The sequence below is a fragment of the Rattus norvegicus genome, chromosome 13 (assembly GCF_021556685.1).
Source record: "Rattus norvegicus strain SHRSP/BbbUtx chromosome 13, alternate assembly SHRSP_T2T, whole genome shotgun sequence".
NCBI classification, from domain to species: domain Eukaryota; kingdom Metazoa; phylum Chordata; class Mammalia; order Rodentia; family Muridae; genus Rattus; species Rattus norvegicus.
Window position 1 is genome coordinate 4,321,628 of NC_141546.1, and position 16,506 is coordinate 4,338,133.

General features: G+C 37.0%; 2 protein-coding genes across 3 annotated transcripts in view; one reads left to right on the forward strand and one right to left on the reverse strand.

Annotated features, from left to right (window-relative positions):
• The window catches only part of Cntnap5c (contactin associated protein-like 5C), a gene marked incomplete at its 5' end in the record, with an annotated part of 856,281 nt that overhangs the window by 607,940 nt on the left and 231,835 nt on the right, over window positions 1-16,506 (forward strand).
• Window positions 1,883-2,415, reverse strand: LOC100910714 (60S ribosomal protein L36a-like). The gene has a single exon (XM_087582023.1). It carries the CDS (start codon window positions 2,255-2,257, stop codon window positions 1,895-1,897), a length of 363 nt encoding a protein of 120 aa, XP_087438149.1. The 5' UTR covers window positions 2,258-2,415; the 3' UTR covers window positions 1,883-1,894.

Below are 16,506 nucleotides of genomic sequence, written 5' to 3' on the forward strand. Positions count from 1 at the left end.
CCAGGGTTAAATTATCTCACTGCTCAGCACCTTTCTCCTCTAGGATAACTAATTAAGGATCTCAGCTAGGGCACGGTGCCATCCATAGTAGTCAGACCTTCCTACCTCAGTTAAGAAACTCAAGAGAAAGTGCCACTGACATTACTGGAGGCCAGTCTCCAAGCATATACTACATTATGACAAGTCCTAATTTGAAATTGTCCACTATGGAAAGATTACATTTTGGCAGTTGGAGACTGCAGTATATCATGGAGGTAACGGCATGACAGGGGTAGTATAAGGTAGCTGGTCACATTACTTTAATGTCAGGAAGCAGAGTGGATCTTCATATATCAGTTAGCCCAATCCAGAAAAATGATTAAGCTCAGTTATTTTATAAAATATGATGCTGCTGCTAAAATTGAAGTAATTAGTTTGTTAAATGGTTCCTCCTGGCATATGATGGAGTTCAAGTGCCATTTCTTTAAGAAAGAAAGTCACCATTATTTTCATACCATGGTGACATTAAAGTGACATGGAACCACTGAGTAAAGGGAATATCATGGACTTAGTTAATCTGAGGAACTCCCTGAAGAGATTCAATGACCTTCTTATAACATAAGAGGACTTGTCTGGGCAGAAAGACAAATACTGTTGTGACATTCTCAAGTTGTGTGTCTTTTCCTCATGAGCTTAACTACCATAGTAAAGAGATCTGCATGTTGTAAACTTTTAAATCTGAAACATTATATGACAACTAGAACATGCCACAATATGTAGCAAAAATGCTGGTGGCACTGAGAATATAACATAAAATTGTCTTCAGATCATATGTGTAAATTCTGGCTGGAATGTAAATGAATACCATGTTTCTCCTTTGTTATTATCTCAAGGTATCTTATTACTTACATCCAAACACATCAGAACAAGCAAAAATACAATAAACCTGTATATAGAGTTGAGCTCCATAAAAAGGAGACTATGTCATCTCCCTGTGACTTCAGTAGGTATGATTGATTAGACGTTGTTCTGGTAGTGATTTGTTCTCTGCCTCTCTCTCTCTCCCTCCTTCCACTTCTCCCCACCCCCCCCCCCCCTCTCTCTCTCTCTCTCTCTCTCTCTCTCTCTCTCTCTCTCTCTGTCAGTGTATGTGTGTGGGCACTTGTGTGTATGTGTGCCCATGAAGGTTAGGAGATGATGTCAAGTCTCCTACAGATAGAGTTATAAGATGTACAGGTGCTAGGGTTCAAACAAGTCATTTTTAAGAGCAGCAAGTTTTTTTATCCACAGAACTTTTTCCAGTTCTTGAAAATGTAATTTAATATTCATTGTATAGTTATGAAAAGAATAAAAGGGTAGGCTATGCTGAAATGAATACCCCTCTTGAGGCTGTATGTAGAGCAGGTGAGAGATGTGGCCTCTGGTACTCCTTTTGTCTCAGCAACCTAATAGTATATAGGGATAGACCAGAGAGAGGGCTGTAAAATGGCCTGCATTATTATTTTCTGTTGTGACTGTGGAAACAACCCTTGGAGTTCTTCAAGCTTCTTCATTCCCACACTATTCAGCTTCAATTCCATCATCTTAGCTCTAATCTTGGAAATATCTGGACATCTGAATACTTCTTGTCATACAGATTTAAGAAAAAGGTCACTTGCCCTTTGTTGTTCAAGCTCTTCCATGTGTACTTGCTTCTGTGTTTGTGTGTGTACATACCCACACACATGTATGCATGTATGTGTGTGTGTGTGTGTGCATGTGTATATGTCCACACACATGTGGAAGCTAGAGGTTGATGTCATATGCCTTCTTCAATTCATTTCCATTTTAATTTCTTTTTTTTTGAAAGGTCAAGATTTTATTGTCTTCTTAACAAAATCAGCTTAGATTTTATTGTCTTCATAACAACATCAGCTTAGAACTGGATCACTTGGCACTTTCTCTTCTTGTCACCTCCTAGTTCAAAATGCTTGCATCTCTTAATAGCCAGCATCCTCTTAGATCTGCAGTTGGGCTCAACGCACTCCAGTCTCAGCACATTCTTCTTTGTACTTTTAGCCTTTTTGCGGAAAATGGGCTTAGTCTGCCCGCCGTAGCCACTCTGTTTCCTGTCATAACGCCGCTTTCCCTGGGCATACAAAGAATCCTTGCCCATCTTGTACTGCGTCACCTTGTGTGGTTGGTGCTTCCCACATTTCTTGCAGAATGTCTGGCGGGTCTTAGGAACGTTCACCACGTAAGGTGTTGCAGTCACGTGCGCCACCAAAGAGCGCCACATCCACCCACAGCTAAGTCACACCATCAAGTCAATTCCTCCACCCATAACTCGGTTTTCTCTGGGTCGCTCTCTGCTAAGCTAGGTTTCTTGGATACATCAAGGTCATGCCAGAGTCCTGATGCACCCTGAAACGGTACTGTACATGCTGGGTACAAGGATTAAACTTCCATTTTAATTTCTGATTCATAGTCTGTCATGGACCTTGAGCTCAATGATTCACCTAGAGACTTGTCACTGCCAAAGAAATTCAAATTATCATGTAGTTTCTGTTTACCTTCCCGGTTACTGCAGGCATATATCCTTGAACATAGCTTTGTCCTTGGGAACTGTCATTTAAGACCAGGTCTTCATAATTTTGTATTAAGTACTTTGCTGGCACATGCATCTCCCTCAGCCCATCTGTCCTGTTGTTCAACCTCTTTAAATTTTTTGTTGTTTTTTCAGTTGCTAAATGCATATAGTAAAATGTTTTTATAGGCAATATTTAAAAGATGGCAAAAATATTCTAAAACAATATTTATATCGCCTCCTGTGATTCTCAGCAAATAATATTAGTAATAAAGCTTACTTTCCATAATCACCTGGCATATGGATAAAAAACTTTTAGTTTGTCCAATACAAAGAATTGTTGAGTGATGAATAAAATCTCAGTGCTGGTCAGTGGGTGCATATGAATTTAAGCGACATACATATTACATACACAAAGAGCAGCTGAAGTAATGAATATGCTCAATGCATTTATTTTTATTTCTGGTATACAAAAACAATGTTTTGATGACATTTTACTTCCTATTTTCATTCTCACTATACATTTGGAAAATTTCTTATGCTTGCTGATTGCCAGTGCCAATATAGTAATTTTTGTGACTTTGTGAGAGTATGTTCCTTAATTGGTAAAGACATGTTAAGGATATTCCTACATTTTATATTTGTATTCTTATAAAACCCACAATGGACATTTCATTTTAATTCTTTCATTTCTTGCATTTAATTCAAACTTATGTTGTATGCTTTTATGTGTATGTGTGTGTGTCTCTCTGTGTGTGTGTGTGTGGGTGTGTGTGTGTGTGTGTGTGTGGCATGCACCTGCACGTATGTATTCATAAGATACAGAGAACAGAGGCCAGAGGCCAAAGCCATTAATTTTTCCTCATTTACTCGGTACTTTGTCTTGTGAGCTGTGGTCTTGATGGTTTGAAACTTGCACAGCAGTAGCATAGTCTGTTTGGCAAGGAAGTTCAGATATCTGCCTTCCTCTTCCTTCTTATTCCTAGGATTACAGTTCATGTGCTAATTCACTAGTCCTTTTTTAAGGGACTGTAAACTTTAGCTCTATTTAATCTATTGGTAGCTTTCAGCATTTCGATCTGTAGTACTTGTTATTATGTGTTTTTAATGAAGGGCTGAGAAACTTGGTTGCTTTCTGCTTTAAATAGTTTCTGAAAGTATAAGTACCCTTTCTCCTGGTGCAGATGCAAGGAACATCTTTTGATTTCTACTCATACTCACTGCTGTCCAGAGTGTCAGGAGTTCAACTGATCTAACAAGAAATCACTCATACCTAATGGCATTTCCATGATAACATTTCTTTTCAAAATAAAATATTTAGGGTACTCAGAAAATTACTTTAAAACTTTTAGTGTAAATTATTAGATGGCCCTATTATTGTGCCAGTTGTATTAGGACTTTCATATAAGGAGGGAAAATTAAAACCCAGAAATATCTATTTCCATGAAAAAACATTAGAGACCTCACCAAACATAATATTTAGAATTAAACTGTCAACATTATGTCCATTTGCAATAGTGAATACATTTCTTTTATTTTTCATAACTTAAAAATAACACATATGCTACTTGTGGACCTGAACCCTGTTGCCAAGGCAATGAAATTCACAGTTTCTGTGGAGATAGCAGTAACTGTGAGCTTTATGAAATCCCACTGAGAATGTTGTTCCCAACCATTCCCTTTCTCTTCCTTTAGTGAGTAGGATAATCACCATGTCTGAATACTTGGGATAAGAAGAGGTTTGGACTGGAGGTGACTTTTCACATTTTAGACTATTTGTCTACATAATGATAAGAGAGAGAAAGACCTAAGTCTATAACAATCAATTTATGTTCATTCTATACATACACGACCTATAATATTGCAGTAATTTTTGTTAACCATGTAAAAGTTTATTTTGTATTTTTAGTTGGTGACTCATGAGTGTACTCAAAATTGTTTTTAGTTTCAGATCATTTCCTGTTTTTTGTTTTCTGAAAAGGAATATTCTTCTGGTACTTTAAAATATTTTTTCTTATCTTCCCAGCTAATACTGTTGTTTACTGATGTCTAGATCAATTCACAATGAAGGTTCCACAATGTAGTGTAATGTAGCCAATCTTTTTATACAACACCTGAAGGGAAGGCTACATCTACCAATTCCTTTCAACTATAGTTTGAAAAGATTTGTTACTTTTTACTTCATTGTAAATCAATGGAAATAATAAGATGTCTCAGATAAAAAGTGAAAGCTACACCTGTTTTCCTCTCACCTCACAAAAATACCATAGCAAATGTGTGCTTCTCTACACATCAAGTACTCAATGTGGCATATTTGAAATGTACAAATCAAACAGAAGCTGAAAGGGAAGTTTTTTATTAAATATCAAAATCAGCATTTGAATATAGTGACAATCATATTATTCTCTTAAATGCCAGTATTGCTTCCAATATTCTCTGTAGGGCTTGTGTAAACCAGTCTGGGACAAAGCAGGTTCTTGATGAAGAAAATCTTAAATCCAGGCATGATGGTACACACATTTAATCCCAGCATTACAGGACACAGAACCATGAAAATCTCCAAGTTCAAGATGAATCTACACAGCAAGTTCCAGAAAACCAAGCTTAGGCAGAGAGGGAATAGGAAAACCAAAAGCTGGTAATAATACAAGCAGGGGGCAGGGGAAGCATGTTCCAGCCTCAGCAAGTGGTAGAACATCAGCCCTAGCAAGTGGCAAACACCAGTTGCAGCAAGTGGCAGAACACAGTTGCTTCTGCCATCTGTCTCTGACTTTGGGATGAAAAATAGAAGGGACTATTGGGACAATTCATGATGGTTAACAGGAGCTGCAAAATGAGTGCTTGTTGTTATAAAAATACAAAAATAAAAAAGTATGGTTGCCTGTTACCCTGCTTGGTCTGCACCGCGGAGCCCAAAGGTATGTGCTAGATATCTTGGCGGAAACACATCCCAGCAGCACGCTTTCCTACACTCAAACCCTCACATAAAAGAACACACAAGACAATAATCTTTGACCCCATTGATAAGATATGATTGCCCACTTAAACATACAAAGCCCAGTATAATCCATCCCTTGAGAACATTGATAACAACATGCAAATACACAGAGCAGTATCTTAACATCACCTGCCATGGCTTCTCCCCTCTCTCCTGTCCTGTCTCTCCTCTCTCTCCTCGTCTCCTCCTCCTCCTTCAAACTTCTCTTCCACCCATCCTTCCTTCTCCTCCAATGACAGGCTTCCTTTTATCCTGTACCTGCCCCTCACCTGTACTTTACAAATTCAATGGGGAGTTGGTTCTGGTGAAGTCACCTGAGTTCTGAGTAAGTGACTAGGCAGCTGTGTTTGGGGCAGTGGAAATAGCAACAAAATACAGATAATGTCAGTGCAAACCACAACAAGTTCCGATTAAGATGGCCCAGCATCACTGAGGGGGGATTCTTCTGGGAATAGTTTTCTTAGAGCACAAAGAAGCTGTGTTCTAATAATAATCAAGGTGTGTCTCATGCTACAGCTGCCCTTGTTAATGTGTAAGAGTCACCCAGTATGTACTGGAATTGAAGGTATGAAGAATTTATGAAGAATAGCCGAAGCTTGACACCATGAGAAGCCAAAGAAGGCCATTGGGGAAGGTTCATCTTCATTTGTAGTTGACAGCCCAGGACTGATGGAGTCATGCAAAAGATTTGAGGGTTGGAACCATCAAGAGAGCCTAGGAGAGATTATTGGTGAAGCCTAGTTGCTGTGAAAAACACCAGTGTATTTGAGATGCCCTTACCATGGAATTATCACCAAGAATAGCAGCAGCAGTGGAGGGGATCAACCTGAACTTAGAGTACTATAGAGGGCAGAGTTGGAGAAGTGAGGAGCCCAGGAGATCACTTGTGGATCCCAGATAATGGAACAAGAAGCTGTAATGTCGAAATTGACTTAGAGGCCCCAAGATGTTCAAAATGCCAGAGCTGTGAGATATCTACTGATGAAAGTTGCTAACAGGAGTAGAACAAGCCTAGGAGACAGAAATTTGTTGCAGTTAACAAAGTCAAAAATGGAGCTGGAGATATGAAGACTGCTTTGACATTAGAAATTGAAATGCAGAGTTTGGAGTTTGTCCATCTGGTTTTCTCTCTTGCTTTGGGGATTACATTGGGTGAATGTCAGAAGCGACTTTGAACTTTGGACTTTTAACATTTTTGAGACTACTATAAACTTTGGACTTATGAAGTTTGACAAAATCTATTTTGCCTTATTCTATGTTTAGGAATGATCCCTATAGACCCATATATTTGAAAAAGGCTATGGGGCCAGGGAGTGGAATGTGATGGCTTGTTTATGTTTGGATCATGGGGTGGTACAACTAGAAGGTATGGCCTTGTTGAAGTAGGTGTGTCACTGTGATGTGGGCTTTAATACTCTGGTCCTGGCTGCCTAGAGGCCAATCTTCTATTGGCCTTCAGATAAAGATGTATAATTATCAGCTCCTCCTGTACCATGCCTGCCTAGATGCTGCCATGTTTCTGCTTAGATGAAAATGGACTGAAGCTCTGAACCTGTAAGCATGTTCCAATTAAAGGTTGTCCTTTTTAATATTTGCCTAGGTCATGGTTTTTGTTCAGAGTAGTAAAACCCTAAGAGAGCAAAGAAATGATAGAAGGGTTTATCTTGTAGGAGAACGGTGTGTATATGATCCTAAATAAATAGTATTAGAAGGAGAATAGATGAGTCTTTGAAATTGCTGATAGGAAACAAAGATTAGAGAAATAAAAGATTTAGTATAAGCATTTAAAAAGGCATTGCTTTCTTCTCCTAACTGTTTGAAGGATTGGAGATGACAATGCATTGGAGACATCTGGCTATTTTACTTGCATAAAGTTTAAAACAGTGTAAGAATTTATTTTAATCTTAGCAGTCGGATACCTTTCTCTCCTTACACAAAAAAAGCTACTAAAGACTGCCTCCAGCCTGAAAACTGCAAGATATGAAAAACAGAGTATATTAAGACTTTTAATTAATGTGCTTTTGCATTGTGTTTATTTTCTGTTTTAAGGAAGCTAAAACATTAGTTTGGGTCTAATGATCCAGGATTCATAAAATGTAAGTAAATTTAAGGGTTTCTAAAACTAATACTAACAATTATCAAAGCCTTGATGATGTAACATTAGTAAATAAAAGACTGTGTTCAGGCTCTTTCACCATGAGAAACCAAAAGAACAAGAAGAGACAAGACAAAAGAAGAGAAAGGGAGGAGGCAAAATAGTGAAACGGAAGAAGGAAAAAGATTGAGAAAAAGAAAGAAGGAGGAGTGATGAGAATGCTTGTGCAAATAGAGCACATGAACTGATGGCTCATATTCGTTACTGAATCTGAGTCATTATTGAATCAGTGCTGCTCCCATTTTACCTCTCTCAGACCACTTCTCTATGCTGAGGCTAGATCTTGACTCTATTGTTATTTATAAGGCCTTCTAAGCTTTCAATTCCATCTGCACATTAGCTTTTATTCCCTGATATACTTTCATCTTTTCACTCAATGTAGCTTCTAAATCTTGATCTTTTTCATCAGCCATATATTTCAGCCATATATTTCCATTTTCTAAGTTACCACTAAAGAGTCATTGATTCAAGAGCATTGTATTGTTCACTTTTTTAAACACTAGTTTATTATTGTTCTTTTAAATTCTGTATCTTGGTGTATCTCAAGGTAATTAAGAAACAATTCTCAATTCATTGTAGAGAATTTTTATAAAACTAGTACATTTGGGGAGGGCCACAGGTACAACCTAAATTTAAAATGTTTGCTTTTTCAGTGTTGAAACACTGTTTTAAGTAAAATGGTATGCTGTGTATAAATTTATTTATACCCTGAAACATCTTTTAGTAGTGATAGGACAGTGGTGGTTGGTTTGTGTTGCTAGTTCTTCAACGTGGTAATTATAAGTTCTCTATTGCTGAACTACATGGGTTCATTGTGGGTAGGTTTGGGGTTTTATTGTCTTAGTCTTCCATATTCTTTATTTTGTTTATGTAATCAGTTCATATGAACAGTTATCCTAGTTTTCGTATCTTGTGTGGAACTCTAACCTGCCTTATACTTGGTCAGGACAGGAGTATCCACATCCAGACTAGCTCTCATGTTATCAAATTTTATTACATTTCGGGCCCTGTAAATTTTTTGAGTTGGTCCCAGAGACTGAGCGTCTTTCTTCATGTTGTCCTGCTTCTATCTTCTTCATTACTTATGTAAATATATCTTTCAAGCTCTTTGAATTTATTCCCAGAAATTAAGAACATTTACCTGGTGTTGTTGACACTTGCTTTTCGTCCTAGCACTCAGGAGGCAGTGGCAGATGAGTCTTTGAGTCTTAAACATCATCCAGATCTATAGAGTTCCAGGAAAGCCAAGGCTACAAAGTGAAACCCTGTCTCAAACAAACAAACAAACAAACAAACAAACAACCCAAGAAAACTAAAAAACAAAACAAAACCAGCAGTATCAACAATAAAAACAACAAATATAAAATAAAAGAGTACTACTGAATAATGGATCTACATTTTCATATATATTTTTAATTATGTGCATGTATGCCTTTCTGTAATTTGTATACATGAGTGAAGTTGCCTGTGGAAGCTAGAAAATGCCATCAGAAGCCCTTGAGCTAGAGTAATAGACAGTAGAGATCCAACTAAGTGTTTGAGTTGATGAGAAATAAACTTGGGTCCTCTATAAGAGCAGAATTCATTCTTTGCAACTAAACCATCTTTTTAGTTCCATAACACTGACTTTATTGTTGAGAAGCACCCATATTGTTATCTTCTACAAACTTCTATTACCAACAATGATACTCAAGGGTGAGTTTCTACAGACTTATTAGTAACATCCACCTTAACAGATCAAAAGTGACATCCTCTTATGACTTTGCCTTGAATTTGGATGATGATTAAGGCTGTTGAGTAGGTTTTCAAATATTTAGGTAGTCATCTACTTACTTTAAGTGCTACTTTTTCAGGTCTTCCCTCTTGCTTAAATGGTTTCTCTGTTTAGTCCCTGAGTTAATTAAAGTGTGCATATGTTTTGAAATTCAAAAATTTGTTATCTCTCATTGTATTCACATTTGGTGATTGTTTCTTAGTGTCACACAGAAGTTTTTAATTTGGTGAAATACTACCTGTCAATTTTTGACAATGTCATGTGTACTTGGGAAAGCAGTCACATGATAAATTTTTTTTGCCAATTAGACACTAAGATTTTCTTTCCAAATATTTTCTTCTAGTAGTTTTATTGTGAGAAATCTTCTACGTAGTCATCGTTTTTAATAGCTGAGTAGTACATGTAGTCTACATGTACTACATTTTCTGTATCTGTTCCTCTGTTGAGGGACAACTGGGATCTTCCCAGCATCTGGCTATTATAAATAAGGCTGCTATAAACATAGTGGAACATATGTCCTTGTCATATGTTGGATCATCGTTTGAGTAGATGTCTAAAAGTTGCATAGCTGGGTCCTCAGGTAGTGCAATATCCAATTTTCTTAGGAAATTCAACACTGATTTCCAGAGTGGTTGTACGAGCTTGCAATTCCACCAACAATGCGGGAGTGTTCCTTTTTCTCCACATCCTCACTAGAATCTGCTGTCACTGGAGATTTTTATCTTAGCCATTTTGACTCCTGTGAGGTGGAATGTTTTGATTTGCATTTCCCTGATTATTATGGATGCTGAACATGTCTTTAGGTGCTTCTTAGCCATTCAATATTCCACAGTTGAGAATTCTTTGTTTAGCTCTGAACCCCATTTTTAAATATAGTTATTTGATAGTCTGGAGTTGAACTTCTGGTGTTCTTTGTATATATTGGATCTTAGCCCTCTATCAAATGTAGGAATGGGAGAGATCTTTTCTCAATCTGCTGGTTGCCATTTTGTCCTAATTACAGTGTCCTTTGCTTTACAGAAGCTGTGCAATTTTATGAGGTCCCATTTTTCAATTCTTCATCTTAGAACATAAGTCATTGGTATTCAGTTCAGGAAAATTTTCCTAGTGCCCATGTGTTTGAAATTGTTCCCTATTTTTTCTTGTACTAGTTTAAGTGCATCTGGTTTTATGTGGACGTCTTTGATCCATTTAGACTGGAGCACTGTACAGGGCAGTAAGAATGGATTGATTTGCATTCTTCTACATCCTGACGGCCAGTTGAACTAGCACCATTTGTTGAAAATGCTATCTTTTTTTTTCCACTGGATGGTGGTAGCTAATTCATTAAAGATCAAGTGACCATAGGTATGTTGATTCATTTCTGGGTCGTAAATTCAATTCCACTGATCTACCTGTCTATAGATCTGTATGTACCACTATCAAATTATTTTTATCACTGTTGCTCTGTATTACAGCATGAGGCCAGGGACGATGATCCCCTAGAATTTCTTTTATTTATGAGGATAGTTTTTGCTATCCCGGGTTTTTTTGTTATTCCAAATGAATTTGCAAATTGCTCTTTCTAACTCTATGAAGAATTGAGTTAGAATTTTGATAGTGATTGCATTGAATCTGTTGATTGCTTTTGGCAAGATGGCCATTATTACAATATTAATTGTGTCAATCCATGAGCATGGGAGATCTTTGCAACTTCTGAAATCATCTTCAATTTACTTCTTCAGGGATTTGAAGTTCTTGTCCTACAGATCTTTCACTTGCTGGGTTAGAGTCACACCCTGGTATTTTATATTAATTGTGACTATTGTGAATAGTGTCATTTCTGTAATTTCTTTCTCAACCTGTTTATCCTTTCAGTAGAGAAGGCTAGTGATTTGTTTGAGTTAATTTTATATCCAGCCAATTTGATGAAGTTGTTTATAAGGTTTAGGAGATCTCTGGTGGAATTTTTAAGATAACATAATTATTTTTTCCTATTATTTGCAAATAGTGATATTTTGACTTCTTCCTTTCCAATTTGTAACATTTTGAGCTCCTTTTGTTGTCTGATTGCTCTGGCTATGACTTCATACTATTTTCAGTAGGTAGGGAGAGAGTGGGCAGCTTTGTCTAGTCCTTGATTTTAGTGAGATTGCTTCAACTTCCTCTCCATTTAGTTTGATGTTGGCTACTAGATTGTTCTGTATTGCTTTTACTATATTTAGGTATGAGCCTTGAATTCCTGATTTTTCCAAGTCTTTTAGCATGAAAGGGTGTTGAATTTTGTCAAATGTTCTCTTATCATCTAATGAAATTCATAGGCAAATGGATAAATCTAGAAATATCATCCCTAGTGAATTAACCCAATTTCTATAAAACACACATTGTGTATACTCATTGATAAGTAGATATTACCCAAAAGTTCAGATTTCCCAAGATACAATCTACAGACCACATGAAGCTCAAGAAGTAGGATGATGAAAGTATGGATGTTTTAGTCCTTTTTAGAACTAGACTCTTTTTTGAACAAAAATATTCTTAGGTAGAAATAAAGAGACAAAGTTTGGAGCAAAGACTGAAGGAAAGGTCATCCTGAGACTGTCCCACCTGGGGATCCAGACCATATATGTATACAACCACCAAACCCAAACAATATTGCTAATGCCAAAAAGTATATGCTGGTAGGAGCCTGATATAGCTATCTCCTGAGAGTGTCTGCCAGAACATGACAAATACAGAGGTGGATGCTTGCAGCCAACCATTGAACTGAGAATGGGGATCCCATTGGAGGAGTTATAGAAACATTGGAGGAGCTGAAGGGGCTTTTATTCCCATAAGAACAACAATACTAACCAACCAGAGCTCCCAGGGATTAAACCAGCATCCAAAGAGTACACATGGACATATCCATGGCTCCAGCTGCATATGTAGCAGAGGGTGGCTTTGTTGGGCACTAATGGGAGGATTGGAATTGGTCCTGCTATGATTCAGTCCCCCAATATAGGGGGAATGTCAGGGCATGGAGGTGGGAATAGGTGGGTGTAGATACATCCTCATAGAAGAAGTGTGAGGCGGAATGGGATTGGGGGTTTTTGGACATGAAACTGGGAAGGAGGATAACATTTGAAATGTAAGCACAAAAATAATCCAATAAAAATGAAAAGAAAAAAATGAAAAAAATTCTATTGAATATTTGTTTGAGGTTGATTTTTTAAAGAGTTATAAACTATGGTTCTTCATTATATTCAGTGTTTGTAACACACTTTATTACGAAGAGTGTATTTTAAATGCATTTTCAATGTTTTTAGCAATCCAATTGATGATCAGTTTACTGGCATGGGTTTATCACTCATTTTTGTATACTGTCCTTGGGATTTGTATCTGTTTACATACTGCTGCCATACTACTTTCATTTGAAACTTGGAAATTTATCTTGCAATCAATTACCACCGTGCTGCTACTCTTGCTTATATTTGTGTTGAATTTTAAGATCTTTTGTAGTTTTACATAATTATAGAACTGTTCTTCTACTTATGTTAAAAATGGCTTTAGAATTTCTTCAGTTACTGTGTTAGATCTGTAGTAAATTTGGGTGGTTTTAACATATTAAAAATTTAAAGTACTCTAATCTACATACCTTTTATAATACTTTCATGTTTCTCAGTTTCACTAGTCAGTATTTTCTAATATTCTATGTGCAACATTTTCTGTGTTTGACTAATTTTTCCCCTGGTTATTTCATTCATTTAGACTAAACAAGTTTATTACGTCTGGATTTGATTTTTCATTATTTTACAGGTCCATAGAAATATTAATGGTTTTGAACTTTTATCTTTTTATTGATTTTTTCATGAATTTCACATCATTAGCCCCATTCCCATTTATTCCTGTCTCTTTGTATTCCCCAGCCCACCTCTGCCCTTGCAACTTCCCGCCTCAACATAGCAAAAACAAGCCGGTTGTGACAGCTCTAATATTTCATAGTATGACTCATACTACATCCTTGTTTTGCCCATTTCTTTTCTTGGAAATGTTAATTGAATTGAGTCCTTAGTGTTGTTTTGGAATGAGACCACTGGCTTCTGCTCCAGTATTAACATTGTATCCTCATTGGAACTCCCCTCAGATATCTTGTTGTTGCCCTCTGTCATGGAGGGCCTGCAGATTTAGGGTGACCCCTTTAGGCACTCTAGTAGTTAATCAATGAGATAAATGTTGGGGTTGACCAACTTACAGCCCTGCATCTGGGCCTTGGTGGTAGATGAGGTAGTCAGACTCTCTGCTCTCCTGCACTCACACCACCAGGTCTAGATCTCCAGCACGGCCCTGACCAGCTTACTCAATGCTGCAATAGGCAATGGGCTGGGACAGCTCTCTGTCTCTCACACCATCAGCCCCTGAACCATGGAAGACTCTATTGTGCTTCCTGTGAGAGGTAGTTCTCCGTATGTGTGTTGGGAGAAGGGGGTTTCCTGAATAATGTTGCCGGCAAGGAGAAGGGCCAGCTCTCTTACTCTTACACCTTCAAGCCAGTTCTTCCATGATACCCTGGTGACAGGTAGGGCAAAGTTCTGCACAGCCCTCATATATCAACATGGCCCCAGGAACCAGCCTTGACTAGGAATGTTTGCTGGGTTTTTGATGGTAACATACCTCTGATACTGCAGGGCCAAAGACTAAGACATGGCCCTCAGTAACATCACAAAGTAGGAACCTCACGATGGATAAAGATGGCATCACTGGCTACTCATATTAGGCTGTTCCTAACTGCACTCAAGTCTCTACTTGCACCTTTCCTCATTATGCAAACATCCTTCTACTTCCCTTTCATTTTTTTCTGTCATTTTTCTTGCTCATCTTACTGGTGTTATAGGCCTTTGAATATCCTCATTCTTCTCAGGAATGCTATGCTCTGCCCATACATATGCCCATGCACATAATTTATTCAGTTATTAGACCATTTGTAATGTATGTTGATAGTGAGATTATAATGATTACTAGTGATCTCTACCATTACATAGTTTATTGTTGATATCTCACAACTCTGTTTAAAGATTTACTCTGTCTGTATACTTGTGTGGAGTACAGAAAAAAAGTTAGAGTTGATTCTCTCCATCCATAGTAAGGAATCTAGGTATTGAACTTAGATTATAAGGCTTATTAGGAGGGACCTTCACTTAATGACCTATTTTATTACCTCAAACCCAATTGCTTTTTCTCTACCACTTATGATATGGAAACAAGTTATAATAAGTATATTGTGAGTACTGAGTAAAAACCAGTTAATGTTTTCTCTTTTGTATTTCAAACACTGCGTTTTACCAACATATAAAACTAAAGATAATCATGTGGTCACTCACTATAAGTTTTCTGCATATAAATTCATAATTAATTGATGTATCACAATTAAATGCAGATTAAATTTTTCATGTGTTTTCTGACTGCATTTGCCTTTTAGAACAGTTAAAGGACATCTGTTTGCTATTATGAAACAGAAAATACTTGAGAAAAGGAAATCCACAGCTTTCTTTTGTGTGTGTGTGTGTGTGTGTGTGTGTGTGTGTGTGTGTGTGTGTGTGTGTGTGTTGGGAATGTTTGTGTACACATAATCATAAACAAGAGAGGGCTTAATACATATTATTCAGATATATTCCTCGGAAATAGGAGACAGAGGAATGAAATCCTGTTTTTATTGCTATCATTATGCTGATTATCCTCTGACCATTTCTTCCTGGTTGGTGTAGTTGTACAGTCTTCATATTTTATTCATTAGAAGAGCTGCTCTGTGCTCAATTTTCTTATGCTGCTGCAGTGCAAGTATTTTGAACTTCTTAATTTTTGCGATCTGTGGTTCTATCTACTTTCAGTCTGAGATTTGCTAAAACCTTTAATAAGCATTAGACTTCAAGACATCGATTCAACTATGGAAACAAAGGAATTGACAGCATCTGTTCTCTATTAGCTTTATGAAAACTCTAATTCATGTTATCTTCTTCATGTTATTTTTTATATTCTTGCACACCTATTATAACAAATTTGAAAAGAAGATTGATTTATGTAGATATTTACATCAAGTTTTCTAGTTGTTTTTTCTTTCATTTTTTACCATCATCGGGGAATATATTTAATTTGTTATCAAATGTATTGTTTTGTGAGTGTGAATATGCATTTTAAAAAAGACATGAACATTTTTTACATGAACATTTTTTCAAAGACACATATAGATAAGAGAGGGATAAACAATTTAGGGAAAATACAGATGATTTACCACAAGGATGAACTATAAGAAGGGCAGATCAGAAAGACAGAAAAGGCAAGAGGGAAGGAGACAGAGGCAGAAAATGAAAAACATAAAAATGAGAAAATAGTAAAAAGAACACACAGGCAAATTCCAATAGGCAAGACCATGTGAGTGTGTGCATATCTGTTTGCATGTGTGTGCACATTCATATCTACATATATATACATGCTTTTAGGGGAATGTAATTTTCACTGGCTAAAATAAGCTGAGAGTCTGTTTTATATTTATAGTTTTTATTCCCTTCATTTAAGTAATGTCGCTGAATATCTGAGTGAAAATTTATTCCTCTACTGTTAACATGTTCAATTTCTCATTCTAGTGCATTTTATTATATATAGATAAATCGTATCATAAAATGACTAGCCCATGGAATTGAAAGATTTGTGCTGCTCTTAACCTTGATCAGAGAAATGCCTTATTGCAAAGTGCATACATGATGCAGAGAGATATGACTATTCTAAGCTCTGAGAATAATTGGATGTGAGTACTCAGCTATCGATGAAACAAGGCATTTATCATGCTCAAGATTAAGAGGCATAATGTAGCTATTGTACACCTCAATGCACATTACATGCCATAACATTTACAGTGACTTCCACTAAGATCAAACCAGTTCAAAGTATCAGCATGGAGGAGAGAGGAGTTTCTAATACCTATCTATCCCAAGTGAGGAGCTATTGGCAATCGATGGGTACTGAAAGAAGGCAAGTGCAAGGAACAGGTGGCTTGTGATGTCCATGTATTCATCAGTAGG

Coding starts and splice junctions, on each gene's coding strand:
- LOC100910714 (XM_087582023.1), bottom strand. CDS start 2,257: ATGTGGCGCTCTTTGGTGGCGCACGTGACTGCAACACCTTACGTGGTG.